The sequence below is a fragment of the Nerophis lumbriciformis genome, linkage group LG39, assembly GCF_033978685.3.
Source record: "Nerophis lumbriciformis linkage group LG39, RoL_Nlum_v2.1, whole genome shotgun sequence".
NCBI lineage: Eukaryota > Metazoa > Chordata > Actinopteri > Syngnathiformes > Syngnathidae > Nerophis > Nerophis lumbriciformis.
This window is the reverse complement of record NC_084586.2, coordinates 4,627,007-4,647,023: the sequence shown is the minus strand read 5'-3', so window position 1 is coordinate 4,647,023 and position 20,017 is coordinate 4,627,007. Positions and strand designations below refer to the sequence as shown.

At 38.9% G+C, this 20,017-nt stretch overlaps 1 protein-coding gene across 2 annotated transcripts in view; it reads left to right on the top strand.

Moving 5' to 3' along the window:
* Window positions 1-20,017, top strand: part of rph3aa (rabphilin 3A homolog (mouse), a) — a 70,536-nt gene that overhangs the window by 25,707 nt on the left and 24,812 nt on the right. The window contains exons 2-5 of one of the 2 annotated variants that reach the window (XM_061931690.1): window positions 15,107-15,244; window positions 15,309-15,438; window positions 15,542-15,625; window positions 15,703-15,850. In XM_061931690.1, coding sequence (XP_061787674.1) covers window positions 15,129-15,244; window positions 15,309-15,438; window positions 15,542-15,625; window positions 15,703-15,850 — 478 coding nt within the window. In that variant the 5' untranslated portion in view covers window positions 15,107-15,128. Of the gene's footprint in view, window positions 1-15,103; window positions 15,245-15,308; window positions 15,439-15,541; window positions 15,626-15,702; window positions 15,851-20,017 lie in introns of those variants that run through there. The other variant, XM_072912672.1, reaches the window with a different exon arrangement.

Sequence of the window (20,017 nt, the reverse complement as noted above, 5' to 3'; positions counted from 1 at the left end):
TCTACATCAACTATATGATTTGCCTGAGAAGCTGGACAGGACATAAAAAAAAAAAAAAAAAAAAAAAAAAAAAAAAAAAAAAATACTACATAAAAAATACCGTAAAATAACGCAGTAACGCATCATGTAGTAACGGTAACTGAGTTACTGAATATAAAAAAATAACGCGTTAGATTACTAGTTACCGCCGAAACTAGCGGCGTTAGTCCCAACACTGGTAACTATAGTATATCATGCAAAAGCACAGATTCCAATCATTGAAATACTTTGTATAGTTCAAGACTTATGGTCATTTGAAAACATCACTGCACATTATAATGGCAGCTACAGTTTCCATCTTAAAGATCTAAAAAAATGATTTGGGAATGCCCGGCGGGCCAGATTGAAAAGCTTAACGGGCCGCATGTGGCCCCCGGGCCTTAATTTGCCCAGGTCTGGTCTAATGTTTAAGTCTAAGTTAGTGCTTAGCTCACCAAGGACGGGCCGGATGTTATTTACTTGTTATTATTTTCTATTGCTGCAAGCTTGTAAAGGCACAAATTGTGTGCGTGCGGACGTGAGCGTCCATGAAACTGACAGCTCGGGACCTTTTCTTCCCCGCTGACCCTACTTTCCCCCTGTAAAGCCTTCAAGGCCTGCACACACACACACATTTACACACACACTTACACACACGTAACTATGTCAAGCTTCCTCGGTGACAGCAAACTTCTGACATTTCCAGCGAGGAGGCGGGAAAAAAGATGAAGGTCACCGAGCCGCTAACATAGCGAGGCGATGCAGTATTATTTCACATCAGCGGGCGCCACCTGACCTGATGGTCAGCGGGCGACGGCGGGTCGGGCAGCACCCACCGGGGGTGACAGCAGCAGGCAAAGTGAAAAGCGCTAAAGTCATCTCTGTTGTTACCGCCGGTGAGCTCATCCTTCCTTTTGACAAGGTGCCTGTCAAAAAGTTAACGAGCAGATGTGGTCATGGCGCCGGCGTTCCATTGTGACGCTGGAGGGCGAGCGGCTGGTGGGCGGGGCCACACGGATAAATGAGGAATGTCTAACGAGACCGATTTAAAGAGGAGTCAAGGAGACCCGGCTTGTGTAATGGAGGTTGTTAGAGGGAAATATGCATGTCAGTTATGTAATATGTCATGACCACGTTACGTTCATCACGTCACTCTTTACACAGCAGGACTCTACTAACTGTCCTCAACATGTCCGCCTGACTCGTTACAGACAAAAACTCTAGTCTTCTATGTCAGGGATTCTCAAACTGTGGTACGTGTTCCCATACTTGCCAACCTTGAGACCTCCGAATTCGGGAGATTGGGGGGTGGGGGTGGGCGGTGCCGGGGGGCGGGGTTGTGGGGGAGGAGTATATTTATAGCTAGAATTCACTGAAATTAAAGTATTTCTTATATATATATATATATATATATATATAGGTAAAAACCAGTAAATTAGAATATTTTGAAAAACTTGATTTATTTCAGTAATTGCATTCAAAAGGTGTAACTTGTACATTATATTTATTCATTGCACACAGACTGATGCATTCAAATGTTTATTTCATTTAATTTTGATGATTTGAAGTGGCAACAAATGAAAATCCAAAATTCCGTGTGTCACAAAATTAGAATATTACTTAAGGCTAATACAAAAAAGGGATTTTTAGAAATGTTGGCCAACTGAAAAGTATGAAAATGAAAAATATGAGCATGTACAATACTCAATACTTGGTTGGAGCTCCTTTTGCCTCAATTACTGCGTTAATGCGGCGTGGCATGGAGTCGATGAGTTTCTGGCACTGCTCAGGTGTTATGAGAGCCCAGGTTGCTCTGATAGTGGCCTTCAACTCTTCTGCGTTTTTGGGTCTGGCATTCTGCATCTTCCTTTTCACAATACCCCACAGATTTTCTATGGGGCTAAGGTCAGGGGAGTTGGCGGGCCAATTTAGAACAGAAATACCATGGTCCGTAAACCAGGCACGGGTAGATTTTGCGCTGTGTGCAGGCGCCAAGTCCTGTTGGAACTTAAAATCTCCATCTCCATAGAGCAGGTCAGCAGCAGGAAGCATGAAGTGCTCTAAAACTTGCTGGTAGACGGCTGCGTTGACCCTGGATCTCAGGAAACAGAGTGGACCGACACCACCAGATGACATGGCACCCCAAACCATCACTGATGGTGGAAACTTTACACTAGAGTTCAGGCAACGTGGATCCTTGTGCCTCTCCTGTCTTCCTCCAGACTCTGGGACCTCGATTTCCAAAGGAAATGCAAACCAAACCAACCCAAACCATCAGTGATGGTTTGGGGTGCCATGTCATCTGCTGGTGTCGGTCCACTCTGTTTCCTGAGATCCAGGGTCAACGCAGCCGTCTACCAGCAAGTTTTAGAGCACTTCATGCTTCCTGCTGCTGACCTGCTCTATGGAGATGGAGATTTCAAGTTCCAACAGGACTTGGCGCCTGCACACAGCGCAAAATCTACCCGTGCCTGGTTTACGGACCATGGTATTTCTGTTCTAAATTGGCCCGCCAACTCCCCTGACCTTAGCCCCATAGAAAATCTGTGGGGTATTGTGAAAAGGAAGATGCAGAATGCCAGACCCAAAAACGCAGAAGAGTTGAAGGCCACTATCAGAGCAACCTGGGCTCTCATAACACCTGAGCAGTGCCAGAAACTCATCGACTCCATGCCACGCCGCATTAACGCAGTAATTGAGGCAAAAGGAGCTCCAACCAAGTATTGAGTATTGTACATGCTCATATTTTTCATTTTCATACTTTTCAGTTGGCCAACATTTCTAAAAATCCCTTTTTTGTATTAGCCTTACACAATATTCTAATTTTGTGACACACGGAATTTTGGATTTTCATTTGTTGCCACTTCAAATCATCAAAATTAAATGAAATAAACATTTGAATGCATCAGTCTGTGTGCAATGAATAAATATAATGTACAAGTTACACCTTTTGAATGCAATTACTGAAATAAATCAAGTTTTTCAAAATATTCTAATTTACTGGCTTTTACCTGTATATATATAAAAATAAAAATAAAAGAAATACTTGAATTTCAGTGTTCATTTATTTACACATATACACACACATAACACTCCTCTACTCATTGTTGTATTTGAAAGTGCAATGCTTTGCAGCCAGTAGCACAGCCTTTGAAGGAGCATAGGTATGGGCAGCATCTGTGAAATTTAATTTGCAGGAAAGGAGTGAGTTTAGGGTTGAATTGTACATCCTCGTTCTATTCCCTGTCACTCGTCGCCGCCATGACTTTGTTGTTCTGCTTCGTCTCCTTCTTGTTGTGTGTGCAGTTGTGCACTCTCCAAAAGCCGTAGATGTTATAACGGGACTGGGCCTGCAGGCTGTTTATATGAAGGAAAAGCGGACGTGACGACAGGCTGTCCTCACTCAGGTCCGCACGGCCTTAAGTCCGGCTGGAAATTCGGGAGAAATTCGGGAGAATGGTTGTCCCGGGAGATTTTCGGGAGGGGCACTGAAATTCGGGAGTCTCCCGGGAAAGTCGGGAGGGTTGGCAAGTATGCGGCTCCATCTAGTGCAGGAGTCACCAACCCGCAGCCCTCGAGCCGCATGCGGCTCTTTAGCGCCGCCCTTGTGGCTCCCTGGAGCATCTTTAAAAAAGGATTGAAAATGGAAAAAGATGGGGGGGGAAATATTTTGGTTTGTTTTAGTATGTTTTTTGTTTGAGGACAAATATGACAAAGACCTTCCCAATTGTTAGAAAGTTCACTGTTTGATATGTTCGTGTGTATGCTTCACTGATGAGAGTATTTGGTGAACATCGTTTTGTCCTACTAACTACGGCGGTTCTTGGACTCACCATAGTGTGGAATGTGACGCATGTTTCCTTGTAAAATCTTCCACTCCTTCTTTGTCTCATTTTGTCCACCAAAAGGTCCATGATGTGCGTGAATGCACAAAGGTGAGCTTTGTTGATGTTGTTGACTTGTTGGAGTGCTAATCAGGCATATTTGGTTAGTACAAGCTAATCAACGCTAACATGCTATTTAAGCTAGCTATATGTACATATTGCATCATTATGCCTCATTTGTAGGCATATTTGAGCTCATTTAATATCCTTTACTTTTATCCTCTTTGTATATAATTTAGTTTTGCATGTCTCATGACACATTAAGCAGAGGTGTGGACTCGAGTCACATGACTTGGACTCGAGTCAGACTCGAGTCATGAATTTGATGACTTTAGACTCGACTTGACAAAATGTAAAAAGACTTGCAACTCGACTTAGACTTTAACATCAATGACTTGTGACTTCACTTGGACTTGAGCCTTTTGAATTGACATGACTTGACATGACTTGCTACTTTCCCCAAAACCCAAAGATGAAAAAGTTATTCGGGAGCGCTCCGTATTTTTCATTGTGTACTTGTCTATCAGCGTTGCGTGTGTCAGCTGGTGTGGTCTCAGTACAACAGCCAATCAAATTAGATCTACTTTGTTTTCATCACACAGCATTCATCCAATCAAATTGCAGGACAACCAACGAAGAAGACATGTCCAAACCACACGCCAGTGAACAAAAAATGATACCTAAAATATTTTCGTTTGGGTATAAAAATTACGAGGTGGTCAACACAAAACGGTTTGCAGTATGCAACACATGCGGTTCGAAAATTACTGATGGAGAGGCAACAACTTCCAACTTCGTCCGGCATTTGAAGTTGCACAAAGAACGGTAAGTTTTGAATGTAAGATAACGTTTATTGGCTAAGTAACGTGACTTTTATTTGCTGTGTAGTTAAATCAGTGAGGCTGTAAACTCACTGCTAACGTTATAACGTTATTGCAAACACGGGAATCTGTTGCAGTTCACTACCTTATTCATACTTTTTGTTCAGTGATTTTTTAAGCAGGGTTACGTTAGTCAATATATCACACGTAACGTTAGACGGCGGTCAGCAGCACCGCGTATTTTAGCCACCTAAAAAAAGACAAAAATAGTAAAATAAAGGTCAGTTAAAATGTATACTATATTATGAATATGTGTACCGTTTTAGCTAGCTTTCTGACATACTGTTGGTTGTTTACCTCAGTGGTCCCCAACCACCGGGCCGCGGCCCGGTACTGGTCCGTGGATCGATTGGTATTGGGCCGCACAAGAAATATATATATATTTTTTTTCTTTTTTTAATTAAATCAACATAAAAAACACAAGATACACAGTAGTGCACCAACCCAAAAAAACTATCTCCCCCTTTTGTTCTGGGCAATGAACTATGAAGACTCTTCCTTCACTGTTCCGAGTGGCCATGAGAGTCTTGGCAGTGCCTGCCTCCAGTGCTCCAGTGGAGCGAGTTTTCAGCCATGGTGGCATCATACTACGCCCCCATCGTGCACAAATGACTGACAGACTCTTGGCTAATTTGGTCTTTTGCAAATGCAATGCAGCATAGGGCCCTGACATATAAAAAGTACAACTTTTTTGTTATGTTCACGTATATGTCATGTTTTTTCAATGTTAACACTTTTGTACAAATAAGTACATTTGCACTTTATTTTTCAATGTGTTTGTTCTGTAAAGGAATGAGTTAATGTTTAAAATGACTGGTTAATAGTGCTATTATAAAGTGCAATGTCAGCACAATTTTCTTTCCTGCAATTTAAAATGCACTTGTTTTAATAAATAAATACAGCGTTTGAAAAGCATACACAATCTGTGTTAATATATTAGTCTGTGGTTAAAAGGACTTGAAAGGACTCGAAACTCAAAATGCAGGACTTAGGACTTGACTTGAGACTTTCCAGTCTTGACTTTGGACTTGACTCGGGGCTTGCCTGTCTTGACTCGGGACTTGACTCGGACTTGAGGGCAAAGACTTGAGACTTACTTGTGACTTGCAAAACAATGACTTGGTCCCACCTCTGACATTAAGTAATGTACACTGTAAACCCCAATGCTCAAAATAATTAATTAGAGTAAGTAGTGTAAACTTGTTAAAAATGTTGAGTGTGAGTAACATGTTCCTTCTTTTTAAGTGGATTAAATGTGTTATTTTTAGTTAATATTAACTTGTTTGCAGATTATGCAACCGCTACTTAAAATAATGAACTCACAGTTACTTAAAACTCAATGGATTAAACATCATTTTGTCTTGTTTTGAAAGAACAAATCATTAAATCGAATCAAGAATAAATTAAGAATGATTCAATCGCATTATAGATTTGTATTGTTATTATACTCTGTGTGTGTATGTATATATAAATTATTACATGCACACACACACACACACACACACACACAGAGGAAGTGCTTTTATTTTGTAGCATTTGCGTGCACTTCCTCTTCAGGCAGCAGACATGAGGAGGAACATGTTTGAGTTGGCTTTATTGGTAAGTTTAATTCAATTATAATTAAAAGTACATCCAACATAAATATTTACGATCTGATATACTCAAATATTTGAGTTTATGAACTCAAAAAATATGTAGCAACTTTATTGCCTCACTTTTTTTGTGTTCTGCTTACTTATTCGGGTGTACAGTGTATGTAATATTGGCTGCATTTCTGATAGTTGTTTGTGTGCCATCTTGTTCCAGACCACAGCAAACATTACCTAGCTTGCCAAAGATCGTAATGAATCTATTAAAAAAAGACAGCCTGACGTTTCCTTTAACTTGGACACACACATCTATACCTTTGGCCATTAAAAGCCAGTCATTTCCAGGAATTATCTCACCTTCTGAGTAGCCACTGATTTACTAATGGTTTCTAATGTTGTAAAAATGTGTAGAATAAATATTACATTTCAACATTTCTGTCCATGAAGATTTGCTTCAGCCTGTGACACATACATAAAAAACAGCTACATGGCAGCCTGTAGAGTCAACATTGCAACTTTTTATCATTATATTTCACCTGTGTACTCTTTTATTTCACTTTTTTATGTTTTTGTTTTTTTTATATTATTTTTAGAATGTGCCAGAGGCCGCAAATATTTGAAAGTGGAATTTTTTTTATGCGAAGCCTTGAATAGGCCAATAATTCATAACAACGTTGATTTTGATTCATTATTATTTGGTGAGTTTAATGACAGTTTTAAAGAAAAAACAGCTACGTGGCAGCTTTGCGTTATTAGGTGAAATGTAATAATAAAACGTTGCAATGTTGACTCTGTGAGCTCTTTTATTTCACTTTTTTTATGTTTTTGTTTTTTTTCCCAATATTTTTAGAATGTGCCGGAGTTTGTTAAAAAATTAACTGCGGGCCGCAAATATTTGAAAGTGGAATTTTTTGATGTGAATCCTTGAATAGGCCAATAATTCATAACAATATTGATTTTGATTCATTATTATTTGGTGAGTAATGACAGTTTTAAAGGAAAAACAGCTACATGGCAGCTTTTAGAGTCAACATTGCAACTTTTTATTATTACATTTCACCTGTGCGCTCTTTTATTTCACTTTTTTTATGATTTTGTTTTTTTCCCCAATATTTTCAAAATGTGCCGGAGGTTGTTAAAAAATTAGCTGCGGGCCGCAAATATTTAAAAGTCGAATTTTTTGATGTGAAGCCTTGAATAGGCCAATAATTCATAACAATATTGATTTTGATTCATTATTATTTGGTGAGTAATGACAGTTTTAAAGAAAAAACAGCTACGTCAACATTGTAACTTTTAAATCATTACATTTCACTTGTGCGCTCTTTTATTTCGCTTTTTAATGTTTTTGTTTTTTTATATTGTTTTTCTAATATGCCGGAGACTGTTAAAAAATTAGCTGCAGGCCGCAAATATTTGAAAGTGGAATTTTTTTTATGTGAAGCCTTGAATAGGCCAATAATTCATAACAACGTTGATTTTGATTCATTATTATTTGGTGAGTAATGACAGTTTTAAAGAAAAAACAGCTACGTCAACATTGCAACTTTTTATTATTACATTTCACCTGTGCGTTCTTTTGTTTCAATTTTTTATGTTTTTGGTTTTTTTATATTATCTTTAGAATGTGCCGGAGGCCGTTAAAAAATTAGCTGCGCGCCACAAATATTTGAAAGTGTAATTTTTTGATGTGAAGCCTTGAATAGGCCAATAAGTCATAACAACGTTGATTTTGATTCATTATTATTTGGTGAGTAATGACAGTTTTAAAGAAAAAACAGCTACATGGCAACTTTTAGAGTAAACATTGCAACTTTTAAATCACTACATTTCACTTGTGTGCTCTTTTATTTCACTTTTTTATGTTTTTGTTTTTTTTATATTATTTTTAGAATGTGCCGGAGGCCGTTAAAAAACTAGCTGCGATCCACAAATATTTGAAAGTGGAATTGTTTTTATGTGAAGCCTTGAATAGGCCAATAATTCATAACAACGTTGATTTTGATTCATTATTATTTGGTGAGTAATGACAGTTTTAAAGAAAAAACAGCTACATGGCAACTTTTTAAGTCAACATTCTAACGTATTACATTTCACTTGTGTGCTCTTTTATTTCACTTTTTTATGTTTTTGTTTTTTTTATATTATTTTTAGAATGTGCCGGAGGCCGTTAAAAAACTAGCTGCGATCCACAAATATTTGAAAGTGGAATTTTTTTTATGTGAAGCCTTGACTAGGCCAATAATTCATAACAACGTTGATTTTGATTCATTATTATTTGGTGAGTTTAATGACAGTTTTAAAGAAAAAACAGCTACGTGGCAGCTTTGCGTTATTAGGTGAAATGTAATAATAAAACGTTGCAATGTTGACTCTGTGAGCTCTTTTATTTCACTTTTTTTATGTTTTTGTTTTTTTTCCCAATATTTTTAGAATGTGCCGGAGTTTGTTAAAAAATTAGCTGCGGGCCGCAAATATTTGAAAGTGGAATTTTTTGATGTGAATCCTTGAATAGGCCAATAATTCATAACAATATTGATTTTGATTCATTATTATTTGGTGAGTAATGACAGTTTTAAAGAAAAAACAGCTACATGGCAGCTTTTAGAGTCAACATTGCAACTTTTTATTATTACATTTCACCTGTGCGCTCTTTTATTTCACTTTTTTTATGTTTTTGTTTTTTTCCCCAATATTTTTAGAATGTGCCGGAGTTTGTTAAAAAATTAGCTGCGGGCCGCAAATATTTGAAAGTGGAATTTTTCGATGTGAATCCTTGAATAGGCCAATAATTCATAACAATATTGATTTTGATTCATTATTATTTGGTGAGTAATGACAGTTTTAAAGAAAAAACAGCTACGTCAACATTGTAACTTTTAAATCATTACATTTCACTTGTGTGCTCTTTTATTTCGCTTTTTAATGTTTTTGTTTTTTTATATTATTTTTCTAATATGCTGTTAAAAAATTAGCTGCAGGCCGCAAATATTTGAAAGTGGAATTTTTTTATGTGAAGCCTTGAATAGGCCAATAATTCATAACAACATTGATTTTGATTCATTATTATTTGGTGAGTAATGACAGTTTTAAAGAAAAAACAGCTACATGGCAACTTTTTAAGTCAACATTCTAACTTATTACATTTCACTTGTGTGCTCTTTTATTTCACTTTTTTTATGTTTTTGTTTTTTTTCCCAATATTTTTAGAATGTGCCGGAGTTTGTTAAAAAATTAACTGCGGGCCGCAAATATTTGAAAGTGGAATTTTTTGATGTGAATCCTTGAATAGGCCAATAATTCATAACAATATTGATTTTGATTCATTATTATTTGGTGAGTAATGACAGTTTTAAAGGAAAAACAGCTACATGGCAGCTTTTAGAGTCAACATTGCAACTTTTTATTATTACATTTCACCTGTGCGCTCTTTTATTTCACTTTTTTTATGATTTTGTTTTTTTCCCCAATATTTTCAAAATGTGCCGGAGGTTGTTAAAAAATTAGCTGCGGGCCGCAAATATTTAAAAGTCGAATTTTTTGATGTGAAGCCTTGAATAGGCCAATAATTCATAACAATATTGATTTTGATTCATTATTATTTGGTGAGTAATGACAGTTTTAAAGAAAAAACAGCTACGTCAACATTGTAACTTTTAAATCATTACATTTCACTTGTGCGCTCTTTTATTTCGCTTTTTAATGTTTTTGTTTTTTTATATTGTTTTTCTAATATGCCGGAGACTGTTAAAAAATTAGCTGCAGGCCGCAAATATTTGAAAGTGGAATTTTTTTTATGTGAAGCCTTGAATAGGCCAATAATTCATAACAACGTTGATTTTGATTCATTATTATTTGGTGAGTAATGACAGTTTTAAAGAAAAAACAGCTACGTCAACATTGCAACTTTTTATTATTACATTTCACCTGTGCGTTCTTTTGTTTCAATTTTTTATGTTTTTGGTTTTTTTATATTATCTTTAGAATGTGCCGGAGGCCGTTAAAAAATTAGCTGCGCGCCACAAATATTTGAAAGTGTAATTTTTTGATGTGAAGCCTTGAATAAGCCAATAAGTCATAACAACGTTGATTTTGATTCATTATTATTTGGTGAGTAATGACAGTTTTAAAGAAAAAACAGCTACATGGCAACTTTTAGAGTAAACATTGCAACTTTTAAATCACTACATTTCACTTGTGTGCTCTTTTATTTCACTTTTTTATGTTTTTGTTTTTTTTATATTATTTTTAGAATGTGCCGGAGGCCGTTAAAAAACTAGCTGCGATCCACAAATATTTGAAAGTGGAATTGTTTTTATGTGAAGCCTTGAATAGGCCAATAATTCATAACAACGTTGATTTTGATTCATTATTATTTGGTGAGTAATGACAGTTTTAAAGAAAAAACAGCTACATGGCAACTTTTTAAGTCAACATTCTAACTTATTACATTTCACTTGTGTGCTCTTTTATTTCACTTTTTTATGTTTTTGTTTTTTTTATATTATTTTTAGAATGTGCCGGAGGCCGTTAAAAAACTAGCTGCGATCCACAAATATTTGAAAGTGGAATTTTTTTTATGTGAAGCCTTGACTAGGCCAATAATTCATAACAACGTTGATTTTGATTCATTATTATTTGGTGAGTTTAATGACAGTTTTAAAGAAAAAACAGCTACGTGGCAGCTTTGCGTTATTAGGTGAAATGTAATAATAAAACGTTGCAATGTTGACTCTGTGAGCTCTTTTATTTCACTTTTTTTATGTTTTTGTTTTTTTCCCCAATATTTTTAGAATGTGCCGGAGTTTGTTAAAAAATTAGCTGCGGGCCGCAAATATTTGAAAGTGGAATTTTTTGATGTGAATCCTTGAATAGGCCAATAAGTCATAACAACGTTGATTTTGATTCATTATTATTTGGTGAGTAATGACAGTTTTAAAGAAAAAACAGCTACATGGCAGCTTTTAGAGTCAACATTGCAACTTTTTATTATTACATTTCACCTGTGCGCTCTTTTATTTCACTTTTTTTATGATTTTGTTTTTTTCCCCAATATTTTCAAAATGTGCCGGAGGTTGTTAAAAAATTAGCTGCGGGCCGCAAATATTTAAAAGTCGAATTTTTTGATGTGAAGCCTTGAATAGGCCAATAATTCATAACAATATTGATTTTGATTCATTATTATTTGGTGAGTAATGACAGTTTTAAAGAAAAAACAGCTACGTCAACATTGTAACTTTTAAATCATTACATTTCACCTGTGCGCTCTTTTATTTCACTTTTTTTATGATTTTGTTTTTTTCCCCAATATTTTCAAAATGTGCCGGAGGTTGTTAAAAAATTAGCTGCGGGCCGCAAATATTTAAAAGTCGAATTTTTTGATGTGAAGCCTTGAATAGGCCAATAATTCATAACAATATTGATTTTGATTCATTATTATTTGGTGAGTAATGACAGTTTTAAAGAAAAAACAGCTACGTCAACATTGTAACTTTTAAATCATTACATTTCACCTGTGCGCTCTTTTATTTCACTTTTTTTATGATTTTGTTTTTTTCCCCAATATTTTCAAAATGTGCCGGAGGTTGTTAAAAAATTAGCTGCGGGCCGCAAATATTTCAAAGTCGAATTTTTTGATGTGAAGCCTTGAATAGGCCAATAATTCATAACAACATTGATTTTGATTCATTATTATTTGGTGAGTAATGACAGTTTTAAAGAAAAAACAGCTACATGGCAACTTTTTAAGTCAACATTCTAACTTATTACATTTCACTTGTGTGCTCTTTTATTTCACTTTTTTATGTTTTTGTTTTTTTTATATTATTTTTAGAATGTGCCGGAGGCCGTTAAAAAACTAGCTGCGATCCACAAATATTTGAAAGTGGAATTTTTTTTTATGTGAAGCCTTGAATAGGCCAATAATTCATAACAACGTTGATTTTGATTCATTATTATTTGGTGAGTAATGACAGTTTTAAAGAAAAAACAGCTACGTCAACATTGCAACTTTTTATTATTACATTTCACCTGTGCGCTCTTTTATTTCAATTTTTTATGTTTTTGTTTTTTTTATATTATCTTTAGGTAACAATTAGAGATGCTACCTCAGTAGAAACATTTAAGTCCCATCTCAAAACTCATTTGTATACTCTAGCCTTTGAATAGCCCCCCTTTTTTTAGACCAGTTGATCTGCCGTTTCTTTTCTTTTCTCCTCTGCTCCCCCCTATCCCTTGTGGAGGGGAAGACACACAGATCCGGTGGCCATGGATGGGGTGCTGGCTGTCCGGGGTCGGGACCCGGGGTGGACCGCTCGCCTGTATATTGGTTGGGAACATCTCTGCGCTGCTGACCCGTCTCCGCTCGGGATGGTTTCCTGCTGACCCCACTGTGGACTGGACTCTTTCTGTTATGCTGGATCCACTATGGACTGGACTCTCACAATATTATGTTAGACCCACTCGACATCCATTGCATTCGGTCTCCCTAGAAGGGGGGGGTTACCCACATATGCGGTCCTCTCCAAGGTTTCTCATAGTCATTCACATCGACGTCCCACTGGGGTGAGTTTTTCCTTGCCCTTATGTGGGCTATACCGAGGATGTCGTTGTGGCTTGTGCAGCCCTTTGAGACACTTGTGATTTAGGGCTATATAAATAAACATTGATTGATTGATTGATTTAGAATGTGCCGGAGGCCGTTAAAAAATTAGCTGCGCGCCACAAATATTTGAAAGTGTAATTTTTTGATGTGAAGCCTTGAATAAGCCAATAAGTCATAACAACGTTGATTTTGATTCATTATTATTTGGTGAGTAATGACAGTTTTAAAGAAAAAACAGCTACATGGCAACTTTTAGAGTCAACATTGCAACTTTTAAATCACTACATTTCACTTGTGTGCTCTTTTATTTCACTTTTTTATGTTTTTTTTTGGTTTTTTTCAATATATTTAGAATGTGCCAGTTGCTGGGGTAGTGACCTTGTTTGTCAGCATGTCTGTGATCTTCTTTTAATTCTTTTTTTTTTAAATTAATTAATTAATTAATTTATTTATTTATTTATTTTTTAATATATTTTATTAATATTATTTTTTAATTTTCCCCTCCCTCAGGGGGGGGGGGGCTCGGCGGGGCGGTTGCTGGTTGTTCCATCTCCATCGTTGGGGTCCCTGCGGGTGGGGTGGGTGGTTCCCGTGGCCCTGTGCCTGGGTGGTCCTGCGGCGGCCGGTTTGGGTGGGGTGGCCGGGGGCTGGCCTCGCCGCGCTCTCCGGGGGTGGGGGGTGGGCTCGTGGGGGCCCGGTTGCCGGTGGGGCGGGGGCGGTCTTCCCGTCCGGTTGCGGGGAGTCTCTGGGTCCCTCGGGCGGGGCGTCTCGCCTTTCTGCCCGTGTGGGGTGTGGTCTCTCGCTGGCTTGGGGTCTGGCTGTCCCCTGCTTTTCTCGTGCCCTGTCCTCTGCCGGGTGCGTCTGTCTGCGGCCTGCTGCTGGCCCTTGTGGGCGGTACGGTGGGTCGGGCTCTGGGGTTCCTGTCGCTGGCCGGCTTGGCTGCGTGGGGGCGGTGGTCCCTGGTTCCCTGGGCACCACGCCTCCTGTTTGTGGGTTGGGCTCTCGGGGGTGATGGGGCCGTGCTCTGGCTCCCACGCACTCTGGGAGTCGAATGTATTGTACATGCAAATTCACATATGCTCACATACGTACATAGGTACCTACGCTCCCACATACATACACAAATACAGTACATATTTACCTACCTAATGTTCGTACATCCACACGCACATTCAATATACAAACATACACATACACATACTGTACATATACATTCACTGTACAAACACATATACACATTCTGTACATATACATTCATTGTACAAACACATATACACATTCTGTACATATACAAGTACATATGCATACTTACACTCATGCACATAATCACGTTTCATCAAACATATATTAACGTTGTTGCCCTAGGGTAAACTGGGTGTAACACATGGCACACTGACAAAGCTTAACCTATTGTGACTATAACAATCTACAAGGTTAATGTAGGTTGCTTCTCTTTCTCCCCCTCCATTTTTCTGCATTCTTTCGTATCTCAAGTTATCATTACGTATATGTATTGTTGCATTTAAACAACTGTATTGTTGATAATAAAGGTAAATTATTGGTATTGTTCATTATCAATAGCGCTATTTCTATTGGTATTTGTATTGATCCATTTGTAGTGTAATAATGCTCATTGTCATTTCTGTATTATTTTTTATTTTTCGCTAACTGCTTATTTGCTATTACTTTTACCATCATATTTGTACATGTCGTATTTGCTGATGTTGCTCTATTGTTGTTGTTGTTGTTGTTTGCTGTTGTTGTTTTTGTCTCTCTGTCTAATCCCCCTCTTGTCCCCACAATTTCCCCCTCTGTCTTCTTTTTTTTTCTCTTTCTATCCCCTCCTGCTCCGGCCCGGCTGCACTAAATGATAATATAAATACATTTAATAAAGTCAAATACAAATAAGGCAACAAGAGAAGTATCCTACACTTCTCTTTTGTAAAGTAAATCTGAACAGCCGACATGGGCATCTACATCAACTATATGATTTGCCTGAGAAGCTGGACAGGACAAAAAAAAAAAAAAGAAAAAAAAAAAAAAAAAAAGAAGAAAAAAAAAAGAATGTGCCGGAGGCTGTAAAAAAATGTACACTTTGGACACCCCTGGACTAAGTTGTGTTGCTTTCAGGGTCCAACACATCCTGTGGACGATGAGCGGGTCAGGCGGCGCCCCAGGGGAGGAGCTCACTGACGAGGAGAAGGAGATCATCAATGGCGTGTTGGCCCGTGCCGCCAAGATGGAGGCCATGGAGCAGCAGCGTATAGAGTGAGACGTCCCATCACGTTTGGACATGTGGCACACGTTCCTGATGTGTTTGTGTTTGCTCCAGTCGCCTCTCCAGCCACCTGGACGACATCAGGAAGACGGCGTGCGGGGACGGACACTCTCGCTGTTTTGTCTGTGGTTCGGCTTTTGGGACGGCGGGGGTCACGGCCGTCCTCTGTGCGCACTGCACAAAAGTACGTGCGACAACGTTTTTTTTGGCATTTCTACCTGGCTGCCAGCATAGGAAACTTAAAGGTTCAAAAAAGGTTTCCGTCATCAATGTGCTTCTCTCCGCAGCATGTGTGTACTCGCTGCCGCGCGCAAAGCAACAGCGGCTCCGCTTCCACGTGGCTGTGCAGAATCTGCAGCGAACATCAAGAAGTGAGTTGTGTGTGTGTGTGTGTGTGGAGAGCCGAACAGAACCCACTCCACCCAGCTGACTGTGTGCGCTCCTGCAGGTCTGCAAGCGTTCAGGGGCCTGGTTCTTCCAGGGACGAGGTCAGCAGCTTCTACCCGCCCCTCTGCCGTTATCCGGACCTCCATGCTGCGGCGCTGACTACACTTGTGACGCACGGATGGAGCCGACACAAGCTCATCAGCAGCACGGTAGATCAATACTGCAGTGAAAGGACACTCGTTACTAATGCGTTTTTGGAACGTTCGCTAGATTTATAACGAAGATTTTATTTAAGATACAAACCCCGTTTCCATATCAATCAATCAATCAATCAATCTTTATTTATATAGCCCTAAATCACAAGTGTCTCAAAGGGCTGCACAAGCCACAACGACATCCTCGGTACAAAGCCCACATACGGGCAAGGAAAAACTCACCCCAGTGGGACGTCGATGTGAATGACTATGAGAAACCTTGGAGAGGACCGCATATGTGGGTAACCCCCCCCCCCCTCTAGGGGAGACCGAAAGCAATGGATGTCGAGTGGGTCTGACATAATATTGTGAGAGTCCAGTCCATAGTGGATCCAACATAATAGTAAGAGTCCAGTCCATAGTGGGGCCAGCAGGACACCATCCCGAGCGGAGACGGGTCAGCAGCGCAGAGATGTTCCCTGCCGATGCACAGGCGAGCGGTCCACCCCGGGTCCCGACTCTGGACAGCCAGCACTTCATCCATGGCCACCGGACCTGTGCACCCCCGCCCCTCAAGGAAAAGGGGAGCAGAGGAGAAAAGAAAAGAAACGGCAGATCAACTGGTCTAACAGGGGGGCTATTTAAAGGCTAGAGTATACAAATGAGTTTTAAGATGGGACTTAAATGCTTCTACTGAGGTAGCATCTCTAATTGTTACCGGGAGGGCATTCCATAGTACTGGAGCCCGAATAGAAAACGCTCTATAGCCCGCAGACTTTTTTTGGGCTCTGGGAATCACTAATAAGCCGGAGTTCTTTGAACGCAGATTTCTTGCCGGGACATATGGTACAATGCAATCGACAAGATAGGACGGAGCTAGACCGTGTAGTATTTTATACGTAAGTAGTAAAACCTTAAAGTCACATCTTAAGTGCACAGGAAGCCAGTGCAGGTGAGCCAGTATAGGCGTAATATGATCAAACTTTCTTGTTCTTGTCAAAAGTCTAGCAGCCGCATTTTGTACCAACTGTAATTTTTTAATGCTAGACATAGGGAGCCCCGAAAATAATACGTTACAATAGTCGAGACGAGACGTAACGAACGCATGAATAATGATCTCAGCGTCGCTAGTGGATAAAATAGAACGAATTTTAGCGATATTACGGAGATGAAAGAAGGCCGTTTTAGTAACACTCTTAATGTGTGACTCAAACGAGAGAGTTGGGTGGAAGATAATACCCAGATTCTTTACTGATTCGCCTTGTGTAATTGTTTGGTTGTCAAATGTTAAGGTGGTATTATTAAATAAATGTCGGTGTTTAGCAGGACCGATAATCAGCATTTCCGTTTTCTTGGCGTTGAGTTGCAAGAAGTTAGCGGACATCCATTGTTTAATTTCATTAAGACACGCCTCCAGCTGACTACAATCCGGCGTGTTGGTCAGCTTTAGGGGCATGTAGAGTTGGGTGTCATCAGCATAACAATGAAAGCTAACACCGTATTTGCGTATGATGTCGCCTAGCGGCAGCATGTAAATACTAAAGAGTGCAGGGCCAAGAACCGAACCCTGAGGAACTCCGCACGTTACCTTAACATAGTCCGAGGTCACATTATTATGGGAGACGCATTGCATCCTGTCAGTAAGATAAGAGTTAAACCACGACAAAGCTAAGTCTGACATACCAATACGTGTTTTGATACGCTCTAATAAAATATTATGATCGACGATGAGTTGGGAAATTGTGTTAGATGTAAATATAAACGGAATACAATGATTTGCAAATCCTTTTCAACCCATATTCAGGTGAATATGCTACAAAGACAACATATTTGATGTTTGAACTGATAAACATTTTTTTTTGTTGCAAATAATCATTAACTTTAGAATTTGATGCCAGCAACACGTGACAAAGAAGTTGGGAAAGGTGGCAATAAATACTGATAAAGTTGAGGAATGCTCATCAAACACTTATTTGGAACAGGCAAATTGGGAACAGGTGGGTGCCATGATCAGAGGTGGGTAGTAACGCGCTACATTTACTCCATTACATCTACTTGAGTAACTTTTGGGATAAATTGTACTTCTAAGAGTAGTTTTAATGCAACATACTTTTACTTTTACTTAAGTATATTTATAGAGAAGGAACGCTACTTTTACTCCGCTACTTTTATCTACATTCAGCTCGCTACTCGCTACTAATTTTTATCGATCTGTTAATGCACGCTTTGTTTGTTTTGGTCTGTCAGACAGACCTTCATAGTGCCTGCCTTACTGGTGACGTTTCACTTCGTTCCACCAATCAGATGCAGTCACTGGTGACGTTGGACCAATCAAACAGAGCCAGGTGGTCACATGACCTGACTTAAACAAGTTGAAACAACTTATTGGGGTGTTACCATTTAGTGGTCAATTGTACGGAATATGTACTGTACTGTGCAATCTACTAATAAAAGTTCCAATCAATCAATCAAAAGTGTGAAGGAAAAAAGATACTTGATTTATTTCAACCGTACCGTCAAAAGCCTCAAGACTGACCGCACATGAGGACGTTCCTGTCTTCACAATAAAAGTGCCGCGCCATCGTGCCTGCGCTTTCAAAACAAGAGTCTCCGAAAGCCAGCGCAAACAAGCTAGCAAGCTACGGAGTTTGACGCCAATATATTTCTTGTAAAGTGTATAAAAACGAATATGGAAGCTGGACAAATAGGATGCCAAAAACCCACCACTTTCATGTGGTATTAGACAGAAAGGAGGAACTTTTCTTCTCCTCCATTTGAAAACGTGGACGTTATCATCACGACTGTCTGATTACAATCAACGCAAGTCATCAGAATCAGGTAATACACCAACTTATATTCTAGTCTTCATTAAAGAAAGGAATCTATATGTTAAACATGCATGTATATTCATTAAAACATCTTTAACATGTAAACAAAAACAGCAAAATAAATACTTATAAATTATATACTGTATATATCAATGTATATGTATGTATGTATATATATATATATATATATATATATATATATATATATATATATATATATATATATATATATATATATGATATGAGTGTGTATGTTACTCATCAGTTACTCAGTACTTGAGTAGTTTTTTCACAACATACTTTTTACTTTTACTCAAGTAAATATTTGGGTGACTACTCCTTACTTTTACTTGAGTAATAAATCTCTAAAGTAACAGTACTCTTACTTGAGTACAATTTCTGGCTACTCTACCCACCTCTGGCCATGATTGGGTATAAAAGTAGATTCCATGAAATGCTCAGTCATTCACAAACAAGGATGGGGTGAGGGTCACCACTTTGTCAACAAATGCGTGAGCAAATTGTTGAACAGTTTAAGAAAAACCTTTCTCAACCAGCGATTGCAAGGAATTTAGGGATTTCACCATCTACGGTCCGTAATATCACCAAAGGGTTCAGAGAATCTGGAGAAATCACTGCACGTAAGCGGCTAAGCCCGTGACCTTCGATCCCTCAGACTGTACTGCATCAACAAGCGACATCAGTGTGTAAAGGATATCACCACATGGGCTCAGGAACACTTCAGAAACCCACTGTCAGTAACTACAGTTGGTCGCTACATCTGTAAGTGCAAGTTAAAACTCTCCTATGCAAGGCGAAAACCGTTTATCAACAACACCCAGAAACGCCGTCGGCTTCGCTGGGCCTGAGCTCATCTAAGATGGACTGATGCAAAGTGGAAAAGTGTTCTGTGGTCTGACGAGTCCACATTTCAAATTGTTTTTGGAAACTGTGGACGTCGTGTCCTCCGGACCAAAGAGGAAAAGAACCATCCAGATTGTTATAGGCGCAAAGTTGAAAAGCCAGCATGTGTGATGGTGTGGGGGTGTAGTAGTGCCCAAGACATGGGTAACTTACACATCTGTGAAGGCGCCATTAATGCTGAAAGGTACATACAGGTTTTGGAGCAACATATGTTGCCATCCAAGCAACGTTACCATGGACGCCCCTGCTTATTTCAGCAAGACAATGCCAAGCCACGTGTTACATCAACGTGGCTTCATAGTAAAAGAGTGCGGGTACTAGACTGACCTGCCTGTAGTCCAGACCTGTCTCCCATTGAAAATGTGTGGCGCATTATGAAGCCTAAAATACCACAACGGAGACCCCCGGACTGTTGAACAACTTAAGCTGT